At 41.7% G+C, this 24,602-nt stretch overlaps 1 protein-coding gene across 5 annotated transcripts in view; it reads left to right on the forward strand.

Moving 5' to 3' along the window:
* The window catches only part of LOC147011652 (heparan sulfate glucosamine 3-O-sulfotransferase 3B1-like), an 86,355-nt gene extending 62,415 nt beyond the window's left edge, over positions 1-23,940 (forward strand). For 2 of the 5 annotated variants that reach the window (XM_085857172.1, XM_085857174.1), the window contains one exon: positions 10,685-23,940. In XM_085857172.1, the coding sequence (XP_085713298.1) occupies positions 10,685-11,306 (622 nt within the window). In that variant the 3' untranslated portion in view covers positions 11,307-23,940. Of the gene's footprint in view, positions 1-4,097; positions 4,156-10,684 lie in introns of all 5 variants that reach the window. The other 3 variants (XR_015051711.1, XM_085857173.1, XM_085857175.1) reach the window with 3 other exon arrangements.
* The last annotated feature ends 662 nt before the right edge of the window (positions 23,941-24,602 follow it).

The raw sequence follows: 24,602 nt of genomic DNA on the forward strand, positions 1-24,602 counted from the left end.
AGCCTCCTTCTTTTGATGTGTTCACGGGTTTTGCATTCGACTTATCCTATGCCGTCATGGTATGGTGTTTAAACCATGGGAAGTGAGTTTGAGATATCATCTGATTCAAATATCATCCGCTTACCTTCTGTGCCATCGTACTTTGACGATGGGGGATGCTGCTGCTGGAATTATGGGATGGTTATTAAAGCTTCATAAACTACACCAGGTCTGAGCAACTGTTTTGCTCTCAATCCCACGATATCTAGTTTAGAGCTCCCAAAAATTTATCTGCAATCGTCTGTTTTATTACTTTAGGCTCTTAAATTTTATCCTGGCCGTTTTACCGTTCGTGTTGTACTCCATACACTGGGGCTGGCAGGATGGCCAAGAATACTAGAGGTATGCACACTTGCCTCTAAGCTGTCTTACCTGGGTTTGAATCTCAACCCAGCGACAAACTGTCATCCCAGTGTTTCGCAGGCAGTGTGATTCAATGTATGTGCCGTCCCTCGGATGGACGTTAAACTGGCATCTCATCTGCCAGCATTAGTTGGTGGACATTAAACATCCCACGGTGTCCTTCGCGAAGAGCAGGCGACCTATGGCTGGCACCACGAACAAATTCTAAAATTCTTACCCTAATTGTTTCGTCGAACATAATGCCTGGCCAGCCAGTTCATGAAAGACTTGGGCCATAAACTTCCCCCTGGTCAACCCCACAAAAACATGGGAATAATTGTGGCATTTAATGAAAAGAAGAAGTTGTACTCAGTACACTCATTCTGATGGGGAACCATAAACTTAACCAAATATATATATATATATATATATATATATATATATATATATATTTAACCATCTTTCAAAGACAATGCACAAGTAAACTTTGGGGGGTTAAAAAAAAAAAACCTTCAATAATTTACTCCCAAGGTGGTAAAAGCAACCTGAACAGAAGAAGGCAACCATGTAGGTTGGTTAAGAATTTACATCAACCCGTAGGTAAGTGTGTTTGTGGTTTATCCATTATACTATTGAGTCTGGTTAGTACAATAAATGTGAAAGAACTACGACTAGCAAATAAGGTTAGACAATAATCAAATATTTTGTGTGTAATAGTTTAGCTTCGCAAAGATTCTCTCCTTGCCAAGGCAAATCCCTCAAATTGCTGGTCAATGAATTGTTGGAGAATTTACCTTAACATGAATACAGATGGCTCGACGATCGTGGAGGAGATAAATGACAGAGAGCAAGAGATGTACAAATTAATAGAGGGGAACACGTAGCCAAGAACGTATGAATACGACACAAACTAGACAGAGCAATCAGAGATTGCTTACCCACTCCAGAGCTTGTTTTGCGTGGTGTTTGTGTAGTTTTGCGTGGTGTTTGTGTACTAGTGTGTTACGTAATTAATAAGAGACATAACTCGAACTGCCACTTTATAACTGCTGGCAGTGATGACCGAATTCCAAGAAGTCTCGCTTTGATGAAACCCCACTTTGATCGGACACCTGGCCTTGACCCATGACGTTTTTTTTTATTATTCAATTAAATTTAGAATGGGATTAAAATTAATTAAATTCAAATCAAATGGAAGACCAAATCGGTACACTCTTGCATTGGAGTAATCAGAAGGAACCCAAACAAGCAAAAAGCAAAGATGACGTCATCAGGAGGAACCTGAATCGGATTCACATTTCAGTTTCTACTTCTCTAATCTCAAACCCACCCAGGCACAGCCAAGTGAGCCTTATTAAAAAAATATATAAATAAACAAAAAGAACCCAAATCAAAGTTTAAAAAATTCTGACTGCCAAACCATGTGCCCAATCAAGTTGAAATTTAAAACATGTATTCCGCATCAAAAATATATCATAATTATGAAGTTTCATGTCGATTGATTAAGCAATTCCAGAAAAAAAACTTTTTTTTCTTCAATCCAATATTACTGCCAAACCATGTGACCTATCAATTATTTCTTGTGACCCTAACAAACTTGTTCATCCTAGGCTTGGGGAACATTTGTGTGAAGTTTTCCCTCAATCTGTCCAGCCGTCTGGAGAAGAAGATTTTTTTAATATGTTTTAGGGAAAATCCAATATGGCTGCCAAACCATGTCACCCATGACGTCATATGTGTGAACCTTTTGTTCCTTATGGATAGGTGGTCATAAGTGTAAAGTTTCACCTCGATCTGTTCAGCCACTTCAGGGAAGATTTTTGAAGGATTTAAAAATATATATATATATATATATATATATATATATATATATATATATATATATATATATATATATATATACATGAATATATGGCTGCCAAATCACATGACCGATGACATCATCAAATGTTTTTAAACCATTTTATCCCGAGATGACCCTCAAAAATTTTCATGCTGATCAGATGTAGCGTTCTACATATGCAATTATGACGTCATAACAAAGGCACCGATGACTTCATAAAAATCATGCTTATTCTCCATGAGGAGTAATTGCCATGTGCCAAGTTTCAAGTTTTTTCCTTGGTGCAGTTTCAGAGATAGAGGTCCAAATTTTTCCGTTTTTCCAACATGGCTGTCACACCACGTGACCTATGACGTCATAATTATGATTAAAGCATTCCACATGAGTAGTCAGTCGCACCTATGTTGAAAATTTTCTCTCAATCCGACAAGTGGTTGCGGAGAAAAACACCAAAGTTCTGTCCGGACAAACATGCAGACAGACAAACAAAGAAACGAACCAAAACACAATACCCTCTCCAGCGGCGAGGGTAACAAGTAGTTTAGTAGCAGGAATGGAAGAGGGAGGATGAGGTAATTAATTAATTAATTAATTAATGAGGGTTTGAGAGGGTAGAAGAGATTAGAGGTTGGTATGGGAGATAGCATGAGGTGGTGATGAATAGCATTCTTGAAAGACTGGATGTAAGAGCGTGAGACGACATACAGATGGACGAGGGAACAGAGGGATAAAGGAATGCAGGTGAGCATTCAGCTTAGGCTTGGAGATGTAAACTGGGTGTGGGACTCTGGATGGAATCTTGTGACTGGAGGACGGGACTGTGGGTGGATGGAAGGGGGAGAGCGGAAGTGAGGCAACAGAGAGCTGAGAGTCCACCAACCTGGTCACAGTGGGTGGGAAGCAAACCTGGGACTCGGCCTCCTGTGGATCCTTATGGAGGGACAGAGTGAGACCTTGGCACTTCACTGAAATTAAATATATGTTCCAGTTAACTGATCGAACAGCTTATTATTTTTCTTCCATATCAGCAGATAGGGATGGCGCAGTACTCGTCTGCCTTTCTGAAGTGTGGTGTTCTGTCTTGCAGAAAGTAGTCATCAGTAAAATCTTAGAGTATATTCCAGAGAATCAGAGAGGTCGTGGATTTAGACCAAGAATGCAATTGTTCCTAAAATGGTTCTTTGTGGATCATCGACCCCAAAGCCGAACATCACCAGATGGAATATACTATCAAGAGCGACCTGTTCTTTCCATTCAGGGAGAAAATTGAAAGAACAATCAAGAAGGACGTCCTGAGTACCAATGACAGGTCAAGCCTGGTGTTGGCTTCTCAGTTAGGGTGGCTGCTTTGGGGTATTAGGCTCCTGAGTTCGAGCCCCGTTAGCCGCTGAATTCACACCAGATGGGTTTGACTCAGCCTGTCATCTTTCCGAGGTCCATGCAATGAGTACCGGTGTACTGATATAGGGGCTTTGCATCAGCAGCGCAGCTGTGCCCAAACAAAATGATAGCCACCTGGCAGCCAAGCTGCCATATGCAAGAAGAAGAACAATAGCAGACTGTTTGGAAAGTAAGGCTGGGTGCCAGACAGCATCAAAGGCCCAAGAAATGGCCCTGATCTTGCGTTTGAGCTTTAGAGCGTCCATCCATTGTTGAATCTAAAAAAGCGACATGTCCAAGGTAGAATAGCTGGGATGGAAGCCAAACTGACGATAATCTTTGAAAACAACAACGAAGGTTATCAAGTGGTTTTGGACTCCGTTGTATTGCACTGTCATTTCAAACTGATGCGATTTCTCACGATGCCCATGACTTGAACTGCTTTTGATATATTTGCAAGAAAAATCAAAAAAAAATTTTGTTTCTTCAACAGTGATCTAAGCCTTGCGGAGGAAGTTGTACAGATACCATATGCAGGACAAGGACATGAGGTAACAAATGTAGTGTAAGGGGAGTTGAACCTGCAAACCTAAGATAATGAGCGAAATGCTCACATTGGAACACCGAGTGGACCTTCCCATTGTTATAGTCAATGGTCATCTTACTCGTATTAATTTATACCCTAACCCGAACTGTACCCTCACTATTAATTTGTACCCTCACCATAACAGTACTGTAACTTTTATATAACACACGAAGAGTGCTTTTAACATTGAAAACTTCACTTCACACAAGTTTCTTCTGTTTTTTTTTTGTATGCAGAAACAAGCTGTGGATAGTATCATTTGCTGGGGAGCACCTGTGCCACTGATGCAGTGCCCCCTGTCGGTTCGAGCAGGAATTTGTAACTTGTGTAATCAATGCCTTACCCCTGCATGTGGTACATCAGGATGTCAATTTATAGCTGGGTCGAGATTCAAACCTAGATTAGACGCACTCAGAAGAGAGTGTGCATACCTCTAGAGCCGAGGCTATCATGCCAGCCATACTTGTTTCCATAACTTGCATCGGTGCTTTAATTGACCTGAGTACGAATATGATGCTTCATGTCCTTGCATTGTTCTCTGCTTGATCAACACTTCAAACCTTTATCTCTTTGATAGCAAATTTTAAACGCTCTCATCCAATGTTCGGGACATATTTGATGCTTCTTCGCACACACTTTGCAGATGGCGTGAAATGATGTATCTTTTCTACTATTCCAATTTGATCTCTATAGGATGCTTTAGAGTAAAGTGCAAGCTCTTTGTTTTAGTGTAGTGTTCAAGTGGTTTTGTGTATTCTTCAATGGATCATTCCGTGCGCCTTCGTGGCCCATAAAGGTCATGGCTGAGGATGCATTGTGGCACACGTAATGTATGATTCCTTATTGTTAGCTTTATCAACCATTCCTTTTAACTATTGTGATTTATAATATGTCAGCATTAGTTTAAGTGAGATTTGTTGGGTCGCCGAAATAGGTGACCCTTATTGTCAGTAATTCTGTCTGTTTGTTTGGATGTTTGTTCGTTTGTCATCAGCATAATTGGTAGTAAACGTGGGCGGATTTTGACCAAACTCGGGTGGTAGGTACATCTTATGACCTCGTGCTTTGGAAATTGTGATGGTTGCTAGGGACGCTTTGGTTCCCAAGCAACAACCGAAAAACCTTCAAAATCGGTACCATTCACGCGAAATCAATTCCGAAAGCCATTATCCCACGTAGGGTTCTAAAATTTGGCACGAATGATCGACAGGTGATGCTCTGTCAAATATATTCCGGTTTTTGTGATATATGGAATACTTTACCCGCAGCGCCCTCTACAATTAGGGTATGCATGGAAATTGGCGAAAATTGAAGGCCCCCTAGCGACCAGGTGAGTGCATCGATACAAATGAAACTTTGCAGGTTCATGGGACTCAATGAGTACTACAACTTTGCCTCAGGACATATTGACCGATTTCACTTAGGTCAGGAGTCAAAGGTCAATTGGTGCAAAAATCGGTAATATGTTAGAGCTGGAGATGCCTTCGCGCCAAATGCTACTCCTCCTAGGGTTATGGTCGCATGGTCATGAAAATTCACACTAATCGTCTGGAATACATTGTGCACAAATGATCGAGCCGGATTTTCAATTTCAATCTTTGTTCACCCACAGCACCCCCTCGAACTTTGGGGATTTCCGATTTCAAACCGCATTTTCGGTACTTTTCATTCAAATGGATACCGAGTAGTTATCAGCAGATGGAACAGGATGAGATTTGATGTGTATAATCTGAAAATGATTCCCTATCCGCTATATGACATCCATTTTTCTCTATATCTTATAGTTTCCATGCTCAGCGACCCATCTCCACCTACCGACTTGTCTGTCTGTTTGTCTGTCTGTCTGTGAGCAGGATATCTCAGAAAGTTATGGACGGATTCAGAGGAAATTTGGTGGACAGGTTGGGAGTGTGACATGGACAGAGTGATTCGATTTTGATAAAGATCTGGATCAGGATCCGGATAGGAGAACTTTTTAAATTATTTTTTTCTAAGTGATTCTTCACCATTGAGAGATGGGGCCAAAAACGATAAATATCATGTTATCTCAAAACGTTGTGTTCGGATTATGACGAAATTTGGTGGATAAGTCGGTTTGGCGACAAGAACGAGGTTAGATTTTGGTTCAGGTGCGGATGCTGATCCCAGCCTATCAGTGAGATACAAAACGTAAACTGTTCAGCTCAGTGGAGGTGTTCTACCAATTGCCGTTATAGTTATATATGTTTGCAGGAGAAAGCTAGAAAAGAGAATATGGGAGATTAAATTGATTGGACAAAGTGAAATGGGAAGAAGAAAGAGAAAGATGTGAAATGTGTGTTAAAAAGAAATGAAAAAAAAGGAAGGTGCCTTATGTGGAAAGGTAGGACGAATATACAGGTAAGAGGAGGGAAGGTGAGTTTTTCAAAAATCCAACCATTTTTCATACATAATATGTTGATGGTGTTTTGCCTTCAAATGTCAATTGAATCAGAACTGCTCATCTGTCTCATCAGTAGGTCAGGCGCAACTTGACTCAAATTTACCAGGTTCAGTGGTGTAATGTTTCAGGCATCTGCTCCGAGTCTGGGAGGTCGGTGGTTCGAACCCCTGCCCAGTCGTATGAAAGGCTTTAAAAATAGTACGTGCTGCTTCCTTTCTTGATTTGCTTCCACATTTAAAAGGGATAGAGCACGGACAAACAACCATAGGTTGGCAACTCTTGCGCACGGCCTCCTCCTGCGTTGGAGTTCCTTGTGTGGGAACACATATTGTATGAATCCGTGAGCTAGGTTCACACGATAGGTGTAACGGTCCATGGAGTGAAAGGACTACGACAACAGGTGGTGATGGCTTTGCTCTTGCTTCAATACACACTACCTGATAGGTGCTCGGCTCGACGCCAGCACTGCAGCATCCACTGACTGCTGTCATTCTGCCGTTACCCGCACGGCTGACCTTCCAGGCACCGACACCTCTTATGAAATGAGGTCGCTGAAGGATTTGTACCCTCTGTGCTTAAAGAAGCTCCATCAAATGGGCTCACTAAACATGATTATGAAGCAGATTATCTAAGATGCAAAAACAACAACAAAAAAAAAAAAACTGGGGCCATTTTGATTTCGAGCTTAAAAGTAGATGAGATGCATTTCCCCCCAATTTCCACTGGAAAACTCTTGCAAGAGTGTTTTTAGCACAGAACAGGATTGTGCACCGTGGATTCCTTCGACTTGATTTTCATCCAAAGGAAGATTACGCGTGGAGGACCAAGTTGTGTGAGGGTGTTATTGAAGGAATGCTGTTGAAATGTAGAATGATTTAAAGGCGACAGATGTGGTAAGATGACCTTGTGCGGTGGCCGAAAGAAAGGGGGCTTGACAAAATGTTGGCGCCGTTTCTAAGGCGCAAGGCGACGAGACCAGGCGGGTGGGGGATGTTCCGCATGGGAGAGTTGCCAACGCACGCTCGTGGGGTGTTCCGGGCAAGGGTATTGGGATGCATGCCAAAGAGCAATGGAGGGAAGCTCATGTGGGAATATTGCGGTGCTGTGGGGTGGAATGAAATCTGCAATTGCATCAGAAATGATTACGGTCTCAAGGCCAAGTGGTATTCCAGCCTTGTTTATTGGTTCGCCCTGAGATCAGCTTTGCCTATAAATGATTCAACTCGGCGGCCTGTGATCCTGAATCATCAATTCTGCACAAACTTCTCAATGCAACGTTAATTCGGTGATGGCACGGCTTACCTGGATGAAAGAAGTCAGCCCGCATAACCTTGGAGAAGCCTCTGTCGGTGCAGTAGTGGTTTATTTTTTTGTTAATCCTTCGGTAAGCTTTGATACTTGTGCGGAATCATGACGGGTGATTTTCCCCCTCCCCCCTCCAATAAAAAGAGAATGATTGCTTAATCTCTACTTCCCAGCTTCTTGTACAGCTCCCCAACCAAACGTCATGGCCTGATTTACCCTGCAATGGACAGGTGATACTTTTCTGCCAAACTTAGCCATCGGTCCCGTGAGGTTTTTTTGACTTCGGGCATGACTGATTGCAGGAATAATGGGAATGACCTGCGAGAGACTGGGTCTGCTTTGGCATTGTGGAAATGAACTCATACAGAGCTGTTTTTGACTGACGAGTGAGGTAGCCTACCTGCTACTATGAGACATTTTGTTTTCTTCTTTTTTTCTATGCCTCCGCTGACGAAGTCGCGAGAGGCATTATGTTTTTGGGTTGTACGTCCGTCCGTGCATCCGTGATACGGTTTGGTCGCCTCGATAACTTCAGGAAGGCTGAAGGGATCCAAGTCAAACTTGGTTCAAGTATGGATCATTTTACTCTGCATCACAGGTCTACTACCTCCACCACCGAAGGTGGACAGAGATTATGTGTTCACCCCCATTTGTCTGTCTGTTTGTCTGTGAGTAAGATATCTCAAAAGGTTATGGACAGATTTGGACAGACAGACACAGATTTTTTTTTTTTAAGTGATTCTTCACAATTGAGAGATGGACCCAAAAAACGATATCACAATATCTGAAAAAGTTAAAGACTGATTCAGACTAAACTTGGTGGATGAGTCGGGTCGGTAAGTTTGGTGTTGGTTTAGTGGCTGGCGTGACTGGCTTGGGATCTTAGGGTCCTGAATTTGAGCCCTGCTGGCTGCTGAATTAACATCAAGTAGGGTTGACTAAGCCTGTCATCCTTCTGTGGTCGGTGAAATGAGTACCAGTGTACTGGTATAAGGGCACAGCATCAGCGGTACAGCTGCACCCCACCAAAATGAGAGCTTCGTGACAGCCATGCTGCCTTATGCAAGAAGAAGGAGAAGTTGGGTAGGTGAAAAGAAGAAGCCAGTTCGATTTTGTTTAAGTTCCAGATGCAGATCTGGCCTATCAGTCGGATACACAACGTAAACTGTTGAGCCTGGTGAATTGGTGAAGGTATGCGCTCTACCGAGTGCAGTTCTAGTTGTGTGATTTGTGTTCCAAGAAGTGGTCCGAGGTGTGGGCTCAGCGACAGAAATCCTGGAGGGTATAATCTCCCGAGGATCGCAACCCGGAGGTGCAGACGAGGAGGAGAGGCAATGCGTCCGAAAAAGGAGAACGTTTGTGTCTTGATAAAGAGCTTTATTCTCGTGTGAATCCCCGTAGAGCACCAAATGTACTTCAATTTTGAACCATTGCCATCAACTCTAACGGCTCCCTTCAACTTCAACGTTCAGGTACCTCCACTTGCAGCCCTTTTTTGAACCTTGAGCATCAGTCAAAACTTCAAAGCTCCCAACCATCCCAGTTGAAAAATAACTTCCACAATGAGGAGTTGAGATAATTGTGATCCATTCTTTCTCATCCAGCAATCCTGTATGAAATAAGAACCTTGGCTCGGTGTGTCTCCGGAAGAATTTTGAGCAGCCCAGATCCATCTTCATTTGCATCAAGCAAAAGTATATACGAGGAACGAGTTAAGTCGCTGGGTTTTAGGAACTTTGAGCCAAACTTTCCATGCATCACATGGATGCGAGCTCGCCTCTTCTGTTTTTTCTCTCCTCTATACGTTTTGGACCTGGGAGCCAAACACGTGTGTAAAGAAGTCAAGATGTGGGGGGGAATCCTTCTGCGTTTCGTGCAACACTCGAAGCCGACTGTTAATAACACTCGATTCGAAGTGACAGAAATACTTTCCCTTCTCTGTGTTTCCTCTACTGCACCAGCCTCGGGGGTGTATTAGTATTTTGATCCCAGAAAGTAAGCAATTTATATGGAAACTTGCAATTTTTTTTTTATAGTTTTAACATACATCGTTACCTTTCCTCTCTGCTCATTTATTGGTAGGACTGGCAGGGTAGCCGAGAGGTATGCACACTGCCCCTGAGCTGTCGAGCCTGGTTTCGAATCTCTACTCAGCTATAAACTGTCATCCGATGTTTTGTCGGCTGGGCGACGCGTCAATGTGTGTGCCGTCCCTCCGATGGACGTTAAACTGGGTGTCCCATTTGCCAGCATTACTCAGTCGTGCCGTCCGCGAAGAGTCGATGATTTATTACCGATACCCTGAGAAAATTGCAAATTTATACTCCAACTTTCAGGGGATACTGCATCAACAGTGCAGCCACAGCAACAGTGCAACCCAGCAGTCATGAACTGCATACAAAAGGATGAAGTATTTATTGGTCGGAGTATTACTATTTATGTCATTAGTTCATTCGTCAGAGCTGTGTGAGGGTCCATGCAGGGGATGAATGATACAGGAGAGGTGGAAAGGTATGAGTGAAATGTCATTCATGGTTGGACAGGATTGGGGAAAACAGAAATGGTCATGAACGGACATGAGGAATGATGTGTCTGCAACAACCTTCCCGGCTGATTATTGGCACATTTCCCCACCCCTAATAATGCAAGTCTTGTGAATAATTCTGCTTCATGTTCAACAACTGCGAAGTTTGCCTTGTTGGGAATGTGTAACGAGTGTAGCACCATGATCCTGATGCATTCTCTTTGTTTTCCAAACTCCCACCAGGAGCCTAATGCCCCCTTCTCTCAAAGGCCAGCTGACCATGGAAAAGACCCCAAGCTACTTCGTGACACGAGAGGCTCCAGCGCGCATCCGAGCGATGGCGGATGGGAACACCAAGCTGTTGGTCGTGGTGCGTGACCCAGTGACTCGTGCCATTTCCGACTACACGCAGACGCAGAGCAAGCGACCGGGGTTGCCTGCATTCGAAGAATTATCATTTCGAAATGTGAGTGCGGGAATAGTGGAAACGCACTGGAATGCTCTGCGCATCGGCATGTATGCCGAGCATCTGCAGCGCTGGCTCCGATACTTCTCCCGAAAGCAGTTTCTCTTTGTCAGCGGCGAGCGGCTTGTCACGGATCCTGCAGTGGAGGTTTCCCATGCTCAACGCTTCCTCGGTCTGAGGCCACTCATCTCGGAGGAAAATTTCTATTTCAACACCACGAAGGGCTTCCCCTGTTTCAAAAAGGCTGAGAGTCAAGGACAGTTGCATTGCTTGGGGAAGAGCAAAGGCCGTCAACACCCAAACATTCAACCAGAGGCTTTGGCCAGGCTACAGGAGTTTTTTCAGCCTTTCAATCGAAAGTTCTATCAAATGGTTGGACATGACTTCGGTTGGGACTAAAATTCCAGTCAATTGAAGAAGTGAGTTTGGACCTGTTCATCCTGTGCTGTCAAGATGTACATGGGTAAAGTGAGTGGTGTATTCACTGGCAGACTTCTATGAGGCCTAAAAGCCTTAACACCTGTTTCACTCCTTCCTCCATCGTCGGCTCTCCTCTATTTCTAACCCATTTCTCTTTTTGACTCTCTTTCCCTTCCTCTCAAATCTATGCCTCCGTGAGGCTGTCGAGGCTTCTTTACCCCCATTCAAAAATCCTACTCTTCCTTTTCTTCCACCCCGACTTTACTTTATACTCAAATCCTGGCCTCCATGAGGTCGTTTCCCCTTACCCTTTGCGGTTCATGTGTCTTTCCAATTTTCATTCCCATCACGCTTAATGATGTCATCCCTCTTTTGGCAACCACAGCCTTCCACACACATAAAATCTAAATGCCAGATTTGCTCCCGATGTGAAATTTATGGCCCAAGTGGTTGGCATAATTAGCCTTTCCTTCCCATCTTTGTCCTTCACCATGAAACCTCATATTGCAGCATTCACTTTAAATCATTAGCGGGGTGTCCTATTTCGAGTCACAATCATCCTCGCAGCCCCTCCACAATCATTTGCGTCGGCCGTGGACTGCCTCGCAAATGCAGGATATGGGTGGGCAGTGAATAGGGTGAGGTGGGGGAAGAATGGGGGGAAGGGGTTTGAGGGCGATCATGGGGAACAGGCAGTCACTACACAGTGTTTCACACTTTAGTTTTGTTCCGGACTCCTTGTCACTGTGTGAACCAAGCAGAAGTCACTTTGCTGTCCCGTCACGTTGCAAGAATAATGTTATCGCCAGCGAGCAGGCGAGCGGGAGGGCAATGGGGGTAGGTTGGGTCGGGGATTGGTTAGGCTTGCAAAGGGGAAGAAGGAAAGAAGCTGAGGCTCATCTGAAGTCGGCAACTGACCCTCACGGAGAGCCAAAATAAAAGGACGATACGGTTCGTATCCTTTGCCAAAATGCTGGGCTTCAGCAGCGACATTGTAAAAAAAATTGCACACATTTTTTGCAAAAAATACAAATAAAAACAACTTGCACAGAGATGGCAAAAAAACAATATTACATTACTTTTGTTCAAGGTGTCCCCATACCTGGATGTATTTTACAGTTATCTCTAAACAATGGCTCGGTGCAGTGACTCCTCTCAGTTTCACTTCAATCGGTCCTTTCATGCTTACCTTTCCAACAACATTTTATTATGCAAACACGAGGAGCCAGGCAATGTTTCTTTGTTTTGGTAGTCTCAAAGAAAGGAGATACATTTGAAGGTGAAGGGGTGTACAAAAGGGTGTACAAGAATAGAGAAGGAGAAACTTTATATGTCGTGCTAAACTCACCACATTCATCTTGTCACACAAAAAAAATGGAAGCACGATTTACAATGAAGCACCTTTGTATTTGATTGGCATTTTGTTCATATGTCGACCAAGTAGTGAAGGAATGCATTTCTGGATTTTTGCTGAATTTTTTTTCTTCTGTAAATCTTCGTCGTGATCCTGCTTGGTTTCGGCAAGGATAGGATCCGATGGAAAACCTGATGGGGTCCATTTGATCCGTGCTCTCTCCTGGTGTCAAAGCAAGTCACAACCAGCTTTGATGCGACAGGCTCACAAGGCCATGGCTCAGGCTGATGGAAAGCAAATCCAAATTCGTTTTGGTTTAATGCAAGCAAACTCGTTTCGACCTGCGCTACGGTTCATTTGAGCCGATGACATAATACATACACAAAATGGTGCAGTTTTTGAGTCTCCCTCTCCCACCTCTCCCCTTCACTGAAATATGCTCCATACATCGCCTCTCACTCCTCTCCCCTTACACCTGTCTATTCTCAATCTCCTTTTCATTTTCACTTTTACATCGTCCTTCCCTCCTTTCTTTGTGCTAAATTATTTTTTTCTCAATTTATCATTCCACCAGAGATTTCTCCTTGTCTTTCTTTACACAGTATGTACATAGGCTATAGCTTATGTTAAAACATTATTTGAGCTCTCTCACATATATATATATATATATATATATATATATATATATATATATATATATATATATATATATATATATATATATATATATATATATATATATATATATATATATATATATATGAGCGAGTTGTGGTCAACATCACAATAAAAAGTTGCAATTCTTAATCATATTGATGGTAAAACAAGAAATAACTAGAGGGGGAGCACTCGGTAGAGTGCAAAACCTCCGCCGCCAATACTGCTGGGTCACTTCAGTGAACCTGATATCCTCTTCATTGTAGGTCAAAACGGATCAGACTCCACTGAACCACGATTGAATAAACTAAACTAGATCGACGCGCATGTAGAAATGCCAAAAAAAAATAATCGAATTTTTTTGAAAAAAAGGTGCAAAATTTTTTTTTCTCTAACAAATTTGGGGGGGGTGGGTTGGGAATCACTTAAAACATGTAGAAATGCAAAAAAAATTCAAATATTTTTCAAATAAAATCGAAATTTTTTTGAAAAAAAGTTGCAAAATTTTCTGCTTTTTTTTTTTTCTCTAACAAATTTTTTTTTTGGTTGGAAATCACTTAAAACATGTAGAAATGCAAAAACAAAAATTCGAATATTTTTTTCAAAATGGCTGCCATAGCGGCCATATTGGACTTTGGACCGAGTCTAAAATCTAATGGCATGATCCTTGGACCATACCTAATCCCCCCACCAAGTTTCCGTTGAGGAGTTTTTTCCGTAATACTGTTCACAAACAAACAAACAAACAAACAAACAAACAAGCAGTCATAGACTGGTACTTACGAAATCTTCAACTTGACCTCTGACCTTGTCTAATAAAAGCTGTCTCTCGAGAAGGTAGCGACACAAACCAGAAGTTTCTACGATGATTCTGCACCAAACCATCAAAAATCGAATGTTTTGGATGTTTGACCTCACTGTGACCTTGACCTTTGACCGATTTAGACCAAAATCTAATCAGCACTAGCCATCACCCTCCTGAATCACGTGGTGTAATTTGACATTGGTAACTTCTTCCGTTCTCGAGTTATCGTACCTACAAACAAACAAACAAACAAACAGAAACGGAAGTCATCAATATACTTATGAAATCTCTAGATTTCGTAAGTAACAAACAGACAGGGGTGAAAACATTAACCTCCGTCCATCTTCGATGGCGAGGTTAACAATGATCTGGGCATATATAAGAGTTGTGTGTGTGTGTGTGTGTGTGTGTGTGTGTGTGTGTGTGTGTGTGTGTGTGTGTGTGTGTGTGTGTGTGTGTGTGTGTGTGTGTGTGTGTGTGTGTGTGTGTGTGTTGCTGTTTTTTGGCAATTGTCCTGATATTTGCTGGACCACGTTATTATAACATGTGTTAGGAGAACGTCACAATAGAAAATTGCATTTTCTAATCAAATTGATGTTAAAACAAGAAACTCGAAGGGCATTCGGGAGAGCACTACCTCCACCATGTAATACCTGATCCAAGAGAACATATCCGGCCCAATCAATACATTTTTGAAAATGTCATGCTGTGCAGAACTCTATCGTTTTTGGCTCAATCTCTCAATGGTGAAGAATCACTTAAAAAATTGAATAATTCTCGCATCCAGATCCGGATTTGGATCTTCACCAAAATTGAACCAATTCATCCTTGCCACACACACAACATGCCCTCCAAGTTTCATCTGAATCCGTCTACAACTTTTTGAGATATCATGTGAAATATCGTTTTTGGCCCTATCTCTCAATGGTGAAGAATCACTTAAACAATTCTAGTAGTCGGATCCGGATCCGGATCTGGATCATCAACAAAATCCAATCAGTTTGTCCTTGTCACACACTGAACTTATCCACAAAATTTTATCCAGATCCGTCCACAACTTTTTGAGATATCCTGTACACAAACAAACAGCCAAACAGACAGAAAGGGGTGAAAACAACATGTTTCACCTTCAGCAGCGGAGGTAATAACAACACCTTGGCTCATCAGCGTCGAATATCGGGTGCCCCCCTTCGCGGGGGGTGGGGGGGCAGAGCTGCTGCAATTATGCCTTGGCCCTTCCACCATTTGAAGATGAATTATTTGTCTGGAATCAAACCAATTGCATTTAAATATTTATATTCCATATGCAGAATGGAAATTAATATACAAATGGTCAATGGTCACACCGGGTCGCCACTGAGTGCAAATTGGTTCACATGATCCTGTACGACCTGAAACAAAGAAACGAGACCATTTGGCCCACCATTGCCATAGTGCACCCCCGAGTTAAATTTTGCTGCATGACAGCAGCTTCAAACATCAATCTTCTTTCTTGATGGTTCACTGAAGTCTAAATAACCCGATCTTGATCGAGTGACCCAACTTATATAAGTTGGGGAAAACTGGCTCAGTTGCAATCTATGAAAAACAGAACCACCCATTGCCTAATGTATTGTCAGCTGCTACACTATATATCACTGTATACCATATTATCAAATACATATATATTAGGGTGTTCCAAAAAAATGAAAGTTTGATTTTTGCTGCTCCCTGATTTTTCCTTTGTTCCAATACCCCATAAGAACTTATAGGTCAAAAATGAACAAAATTCCATGATATTTAGGGGTTCCTCAAGTTGGCACAATTATGTCCATTATGGAGAGGGCATTTTGCACTGCAATGTCAAAAAGCTCATCTCGGTCTCCTTGGAAAAACTATTCTTTCATCCTATATGACTGCTGTGGTTTTTGAAAATATCAAACAACCATATTAATTGTGAAGTGTACTGCGTTGTGCATATTCGATGGCAAGTTGTCAGTTACAGTTGGCAAATTTCAACAATATTGTGCCAACTTGAGGAACCCCTAAACATCCTCCAATGTGCTTCAGATTTGGTGTGTATGTTTCTACTGTCAAATGGAACAAAGGCAAACCCAGGGAGCATGAATATTCATACTTTTATTTTTTACCCCCTATTATGAAGCACCTGTATATATATATATATATATATATATATATATATATATATATATATATATATATATATATATATATATATATATATATATATATATATATATATATATATATATATATTAGTGGACTCCCTAACATGTGATATGAGATCGGGCACGACACGTATGGATGGCAACCCTGTGGTATGATGCAATTATTGATTAATTGATTGGGTCTGAGCTATTAATTAATTGGGTCTGTGCACCGAAGTTTGTCACTCATAGTCAGTTTGAAGGAGAATTTGGTTACGCAGGATCGCAATTCTTTGACGTAAGATCCACAGCAATAATGCTTTTAAACTAAACATATTTAATAAGTGATAATAACAAGGATGGGGAGCACACATCAAATTCATACAATGAAGTCAAATGAACAAGGACAAATGTGTCCAAGAGCTGCGTCCTAAAGGTTTTGTCTTCACCAGCAGAAGAAGAAGAAGAAGAATAAGAAGAAGAAGAAGAAGAAGAAGAAGAAGAAGAAGAAGAAGAAGAAGAAGAAGAAGAAGAAGGAGGAGGAAGAAGAACATGGAGCTCTCTTCGAGCCAGCGTTCACAACGTGACGCGGCTAAAAATTCATTGCAGAAAGTCGAAACATCAGCATTTTGATCACAATAACAATAACAACAACAACTTCCCATATTTCGTCACGTGCCTTGATGGAGCCAATAGCGAGGCCCGTCATGGGGGCTCCTCGTTCATGACGAGAAAATAGTGTATTTACGAAATTACAACACATTAAATGGAATAATCTTTAAATAGTAACGTGAACTTTTCGAAACTTTAAAGCAAATGTCCGAATATATTTAAAAGTTGATGATAGACGCTCTCAAAAGGAACCCTCAATGCGAGGATGTGTACAAGTGTTTAGTATTTAAGGAGATCCGGATCATGAATATAAAAGAGCCGTGTCCTAAAAGTTTTGTCAGAAGAAGACGGAGAAGACGGAGAAGACGGAGAAGACGGAGAAGACGGAGCTCTCTTAAAGCCAGCTACGTGAGACGCAGCTAAAAACCCGATCGGCACAATGAGCTTAACCTAAATGAAGATCGACTGTAGGGGAGAGTGGGGCAAGATGATCCCTGGGGCATGATGATCACTCCCCCCCCTCACAACTCCAATAAAGCTGCATCGGACAGTGGCGCCACTCAACGATAGATCGATTAACTACAATTCTACTGTGGAAGGCGCATGATGAGAAAAAACGCTGCGTTCGTTTTATCAGAAAAACATCATTTTCCTCCTGAAAAAAGAAAAATTTCGAACCATCTGTGAGTACGTATTATCTCTATGAATAAGTGTTGTCGGAATGGTATCTGTATATCGGTAGATACGTAGCTTACATGCCCATATTGCGTGTATGTTTTGCCTCGCTCATTGCTGTAATTTATGAATGCCAGATGATTTTGTAAAAATGGTGGCGGTGGGGCAGGATGATCACTTGGTTGTGGGGCAAGTTGATCAGGTGATCAGATGACAATAACGATATTATTGAAGGAGACTTTGTAATTACGAAAATAGATGGGGAAAAAGCGCGATCAATTCTGTACATAGAGCGTGTAGAGGCAATCGACGACGATGGATATGAGAGAGTCTTTCTCCACAAAGTACCTTCTCATGTGAACTTCGATGAACCTACGTTCATCGTGGACGAGACAGATTGTGGGACTTTTTCCAAGGAGGACATCGTTAAAAAAAACTACCTCCACCCGAATTTTTAAAGGATAGCCAGAGAAAATCAAAGCAACTGGTATTCAGAATTGACCTCAGTCAGTGGGAGTTGCGAATTTAGACATTAAGACTGGAACACAAAGATAAAAGACATGAAAATGGACGTTCGTATCCGGTTGTGTAAGGGACAATGTTTTGGAAATATTTTGTTGGTATCCGAGATGGATATAAATAAATGAAGAATTATTTTCTGTTCATTAAAATTCGAACACATCGCTTATTTAGACTGTCCTCATGTTTCCTTAGGACCACGATCATCTTTCCCCATAGTGATGATCGACTTGCCCCAGGGGTGGGGCAAGTTGAGCATTTCGACCACAAATTTTGAATTGCCTTTTATAGACATTCAATGATCTCTAATATTCTCGAAATTGGGCAGTTACTTGGGGCGATAGATGGACTAACGAATGGCAATTGAATGGTGTTTGGCTGGAAAATCATCCGACGGCAAAACGGATAAAACCAAAAAAGGGACCATCCTGCCGCACTCTCCCCTACACCTATCTTCTGCTAACTGAACACGTGTAGACTTGTTCAGGGACACAAGACAGACGAAAGGATAAGATGAATGTGGAAGGGAGCTTTCCTTTAGGTGCATGTGAGGTGCAGCGCACATGGGGCATCAATGGGATTGTAGGTGAGGACCTCGTCACTCTTGCTGCAGCCTGAGTCGACGTGTTCTGTGACTGAAATGGCCCAGCTCATGCTGCAGCTCGAATAGGTCACACTGTGGCATGCTCCATCTGGGCTGACTGTCGGACTGAGCACAACGCTGATCTTGTCTTCTCCTCTCTTCTCTCTGCCTTGGCAGTCCTGTTGGCACTTCTTCCCTTGGCACTCCTATGCATTCCTTGCTTGGTATTCCTGCTGCCAGCTTATTTAGCCGCCATATGCCACCTCTCACCTATGCAGCGAAGCTCCTCCCCACCGACCCCCTCCACTCTGTGAGAGCCACACATGCGCTCAATCAGTGACGAAGTTGCTCACGTGTCGACACCATGTCAATGCAGCCGTATCCAATGTCCCTCAAGTGGACATGCCACGTTGACGGAACGTGGCCGAATATGTTCATCTGGACACGCCATTATATGCGGAACCGGCATTTCGACGCAGTTGTGTGGGGAGGTGAGAAATTACAATGGGGAAGGATCAAGAATGTTAACTGCAGAATAGAAAAAAACACTTACTCTGTCGTTACCTCCTCCCCTGAAGATTGATGGATGTTATGTTTTCACTCCTGTTTGTCTGTGAGCAGGATATCTCAAAAGCTTATGGACAGATTCAGACGAAATTTGGTGGACAGGTTTGGTGTGTGACAAGGACGAATTAGTTAAATTTTGGTGATGATCTGGATCCAGATACAAAAAAATTTTAAAATGATTTTTCACCATTGAGAGATAGGGCCAAAAATCGATAGAGTAATTCCTCGATATACAGACGTTCAATATCTGGAAATTTGTTCGAATTGAAATGAGTAATTAAGAATTGGATTAAGCTTCAACATATGGAAATAAGGATCGCCATAATAGAAATTTTGCATCTCAGATGTATATATATATATATATATATATATATATATATATATATATATATATATATATATATATATATATATATATATATATATATATATATATATATATATATATATATATATACACAGATACATACCCAGGCAGAAATGGTGTCCCTTCACTACAGCTCCTATTACAGCTCCAACTATGGTTTAACTCCAGTTTGATGCAGTTATTCTCCACAGACGACTGTAATTAAAACTGTAAATATTTCAGTTTCCAGCAATTCATACTGCAGAACGTAAACTGCAACAGCGTAACCTATCATAATTTTCACTCTCATCGTCAGAAACTTTCACTCTCATAGAAGCAGGGTTCCAGATCTTCACTGACAACGAGAGAGAGAGAGAGAGAGAGAGAGAGAGAGAGAGAGAGAGAGAGAGAGAGAGAGAGAGAGAGAGAGAGAGAGAGAGAGAGAGACAGACAGACAGACAGACAGACAGACAGACACCGACCTCCCTCAAAGCCTCAAAGCTGTAAGGCAAACCAATGATTGGATCAATTACAACATGAACTGTAACAGGAAAATAAGCAACATGCAAAGCAGATAACCTTGCTTGCATATTTCTGCAAGAAAGATGATGGGGCTGGAATTTCCTGGAATGTAGTCACCAAGCCTGCCACTCCGAGCTTGCCACGAATGCCACTCCTCAGTCTTAAGATGTAGTATTTTAATAAAGTTTGCTGCATTAATATGCGTTTTTGTTTTTTTTACATCGTAGAGTTAAGATTTTGTTCTGAAGGACCCCATCTTCACTTACATAATGGGAGTAAATGGAAAAATTAAATTCGCTATCTGGAAATTGACATGATGGGAAGATTATCAGGAATGGATCCCTTCCGTATATCGAAGGATTGCTGGAGACTGCAGAGCACAATATCTCAAAATGTTGCGTACGGATTCGGATAAAATTTGGTGGACAGGTTGGGTGTGTGACAAGGATGAATCGATTCGATTTTGGTGAAGATCCTGATCCACATTCGAGAATTTTTAAGTGATTCTTCACCAATGAGTGATAGTGTGAAAAACGATACATAGCACGATATCTCGAAAAGTTATGGATGGAATCGTATGAAACTTGGTGGATGATTTGATTTGGTGACGCGAACAAGCTGATGAAATTTTTGGTTCAGGTTTGAATGCCCATCCGGCCTATGATTGGGAAACAAAGCGTAAACTGTTCAGCCTGGTGGAGGTATACGCTCTACCGAGTGCCATTCCAGTTCATTATGAAATAATAATTAACCCTTAATTAATCCCTGGGTCAATTTCAGTGTGTGTGTGTGTGTGTGTGTGTGTGTGTGTGTGTGTGTGTGTGTGTGTGTGTGTGTGTGTGTGTGTGTGTGTGTGTGTGTGTGTGTCCAGTCTCACCCTATCCAGTCCACTGCGGGATGTTGGCCTCCCTCAACATGGTTCATTCCTTTCTATTCAATGAAAGTTAAAGCCTGTGAAATCCAGTAAATTTTTCTATTTCATCTCTCCTGACCTTTGGTCTACTGTTTCTCCCAGGGTCTTCTCTACATTGCCAGTTTGTAATTGTAGTCCCCATACTGTACGTTATTCTTGCTGCGTGCCCAGTGCAGTTTCTTTTCAGTTTTTTCACTGTGAACAGAATGTCAAGGGATTTTGTTTTCTATCTAATCCATTCATTTCTCTTATTGTCCTTTTTTTTTATAATACCAAGAAAGCATCTTTTCATGATGCTTTGCATAATGATCAATTTTTGCTTCATCTTCTTTGTTGGAGACCATGTTTCACTGCCATATGTCATTGCTCGAAGAACATACTGAAGGTGTGTGTGCACATATACTTTTGAATTAATCCTTTCGATGTTGTGAAGCCACAAATCCGTTTCCCGTTGTGTTCATTGTCGTGCAGATTTTCATCAGCATGTGTCCCCTGCCGCACAAACATCATATCTGTGCTCATCACGAACAATCAATGGGTTCTTTTGAGGCCGGCATGTAAAAAAATCATGGAAATTAGCACACTGACTTGAGTGTGTCATCACCCATTGGGAAAACGCCAGGTATGCACGCCCGTGAGCAGCCCTCTGTACCATCAAGGACAGGGCACCCAATGTCACGTCTGTCCCAAAACAGGGAGGGTGAGGCCAATCTGTGATCGAGTTTAGTACCGTTGGAACGCGAGGTGATGGCAGACTGCAGTCGTTGTGCCAACTCGCATGATATTTTACCCGAGTCCCTCTAAACAATCCTGTGGTTGTTCGTGATCACTGCAGACATGCTGTTTGCATGGTGGGTGACACACGAATAAAATTTGCACAGCGGTGGCCGCAATGGGAGACAGATTTCTGGTTTCACACCAGCTAAGACTAAACGTCCTATCGGGCCATCCAGTAGGCAGAAATGCATTCAGGGGCAGGCTTCACTCTATGGCTTTAGTACTGATGTGGAATTGCGCTGCAAGAGGCGTAGTCCTTGATCCTGCAGATAACCGCAGACAAGCGAAGGCAGAAATGCCATTTGCCTTTTGGGACACCGTCCACTGAAGTCAGAGGGCTAAATATATATATATATATATATATATATATATATATATATATATATATATGTAAATATATACAAGGTTTTATGATGTCCTTGTGCAACTTTAAACTTTAATAACTTTGGATATACACATGATCGAATTCATAAAGTTGTTACACAACACAGTTCAAATTTCTAGGCTTTAACATTGCCAAAATATATATATATATATATATATATATATATATATATATATATATATATATATATATATATATATATATATATATATATATATATATCAATCATCACCCTAACATGAAACCGTCCATGTTAGAATGTTCACTTTATGCTTTGTTATCCTTAATGCTTTCTTTATATACAAGGGACTGATGGCAGCACTGAATTAAATTATACATCTCTGCACATATGAAGTTCTTTTATGTGACACGTGTTTTTATTTGGACATTGTATTGTTGGCCTTTTCAGAGATTCGCTTGTGTGACGTCACATAAAATACATGTCATAAGAAAGTTGAACCGCAAGTAACAATCCGTTGGTTTCTTTCTCTATCGGGCTGCACAGGATTTGAACGCCGCGTTTGGATCGCCCCGCAGGTTGTTTTCATTTGTGGCTACAACAGGGGTATCGGTCGAGAAAACTTTGCACATTAGTGTGGATGGTAGAGACAAAGCCCAATGTGTATCGCTTTGTTGCCATTTTGACATGGCCACTTCATCGATTTTAAAAGCAACGATAGGGAGTGGTGAAGTGGTTTGGGGGGGTAGGGGGGGGCTGGAATGCTTTTGCTTTCCCATTATGCTTTCTGCTTTGAGGGACTGTACATTATCTGCAGTGAGTTTCTTGTCATTGTCAAGGCGTTCATTTTTGTTTCACGATCCCACTAATACAACGTGTCCACCACATCGATTTTGGGATGTAAACGTGGTAAAATGTAAATGTACACTCAGTCCTAATTGGTTCCTTTTCCTCTTTTGTCACCATATACTGTTTCAACTACTAACTTTCTGGGTTATTTCCTTCATACTGCCTGCAGTACTGATCATGCGAACTGGTACAACCACAACAACAGACCTTTTCGTCACTCGGATGCCTCCTGATCATGTCGCCTTGCCTCACGAGTACAGTGTTTCAAAAAAGCAAATATATAATTACATTGCAGTAATTTGTTCGAAGATCTTTTCGAAATTGTAACAGCTTTTTGTAAAATGTAAAGTTTGCTTAAAGAAAAAAAAACAAAAAACGAATTCTGGAAAGATTTTCTCACATTCCAATGGATGCTGTGACAACATCAGGAGGTGAGAAGGTTGTGGGAAACCTTTCCACCTCCAAGTCACACCAATAATTCCTTTGTTGGTTCGGGTATTCACCGTGAAAGGTGCTCTGAGTGTACCACCTCACGTCGAGGCAAATACCTCTTCATAGTACGACGAGGAAGTGTAAATGTCGCATCACGAGGGCTTTTTAACCCTTGTGTTCATCGTGTTGGTAAAAGGGATGGAGATGGTGAGTTGGTTTGAACTTATCTACCTGTGCCTGTCCATTGCCCTCACCATCTCGTTGTTTCCCTCCTCCTTCGGATCTCAGAACACCAAAGGTCCTTTTTTTGGCCGTCCCCACACTTTTTTGTCATCTTGTATGGTGCTGTTACCCAGTTTGCTGCTCTGTCACTCTTTTCTGCGATTGTGACGCTCGGTCCATTATGCAGGTTTCCTCCACAGAACTGTTACATCAACATTTTTTTGTACATGTTATTACAGGGAATGCTGGAGGCTTTTAATAAGATAATAAACAGGACATTCAATCATGATCACTCTCTCTGGATGTTTTATTTTGTCTGAAACCCCCTTATAGCTTATACACCAGTACGAATACAATCATTATACTCATGCGACCTAACTCTGAAAAACATTTCATCAACCCATTTTTCAAACACCGATGATGTCATATCCTGTCAATATACATAACAATGGCTCTTTTATATTTTATTTGATATCATTGAATAACCGGTTAACATGGAGCAAGACCAAGACCCTCAAATTCAATGGAATCTCCCATGACAAAGCTAAACCTCGGGTGGCCTCTGTTTTCATCCACCTCCTTTCTGGTTTTGCACCCTCTATGCTTTCCATGTTCTGACACCACTCTCTTCCACGAGCCTCGACTTTGTATACTTTTATGAGTTTTGAAAACTTGAATTCAGTTCACCAATATGACACTATTTCCTCTAAAAATCACTCCTGCACCTGTTTGTAGCTCCTCATTTAAACAGCTAAGTTTGCAGTAAAGAGTTCCTTCGTCATAATCTGAATTTATAATTAGTAGAACTAATGAACGCTAATTCTGGGTTTCTCAGCACGTCCTTCTCTCTGACTTTGATTTGAAGTGAGCGTTCCGATGTCAGGAGGGTGACGAAGAAGTTCCCTTTCGGAAATTTATATTCAGGAGGCTTTAAGCTGGCCATTGCAATAA

The sequence above is a fragment of the Eptatretus burgeri genome, chromosome 15, assembly GCF_056783735.1.
Source record: "Eptatretus burgeri isolate ZD-2024b chromosome 15, Ebu_testis_v1, whole genome shotgun sequence".
In the NCBI taxonomy this organism is placed as follows: Eukaryota; Metazoa; Chordata; class Myxini; order Myxiniformes; family Myxinidae; genus Eptatretus; species Eptatretus burgeri.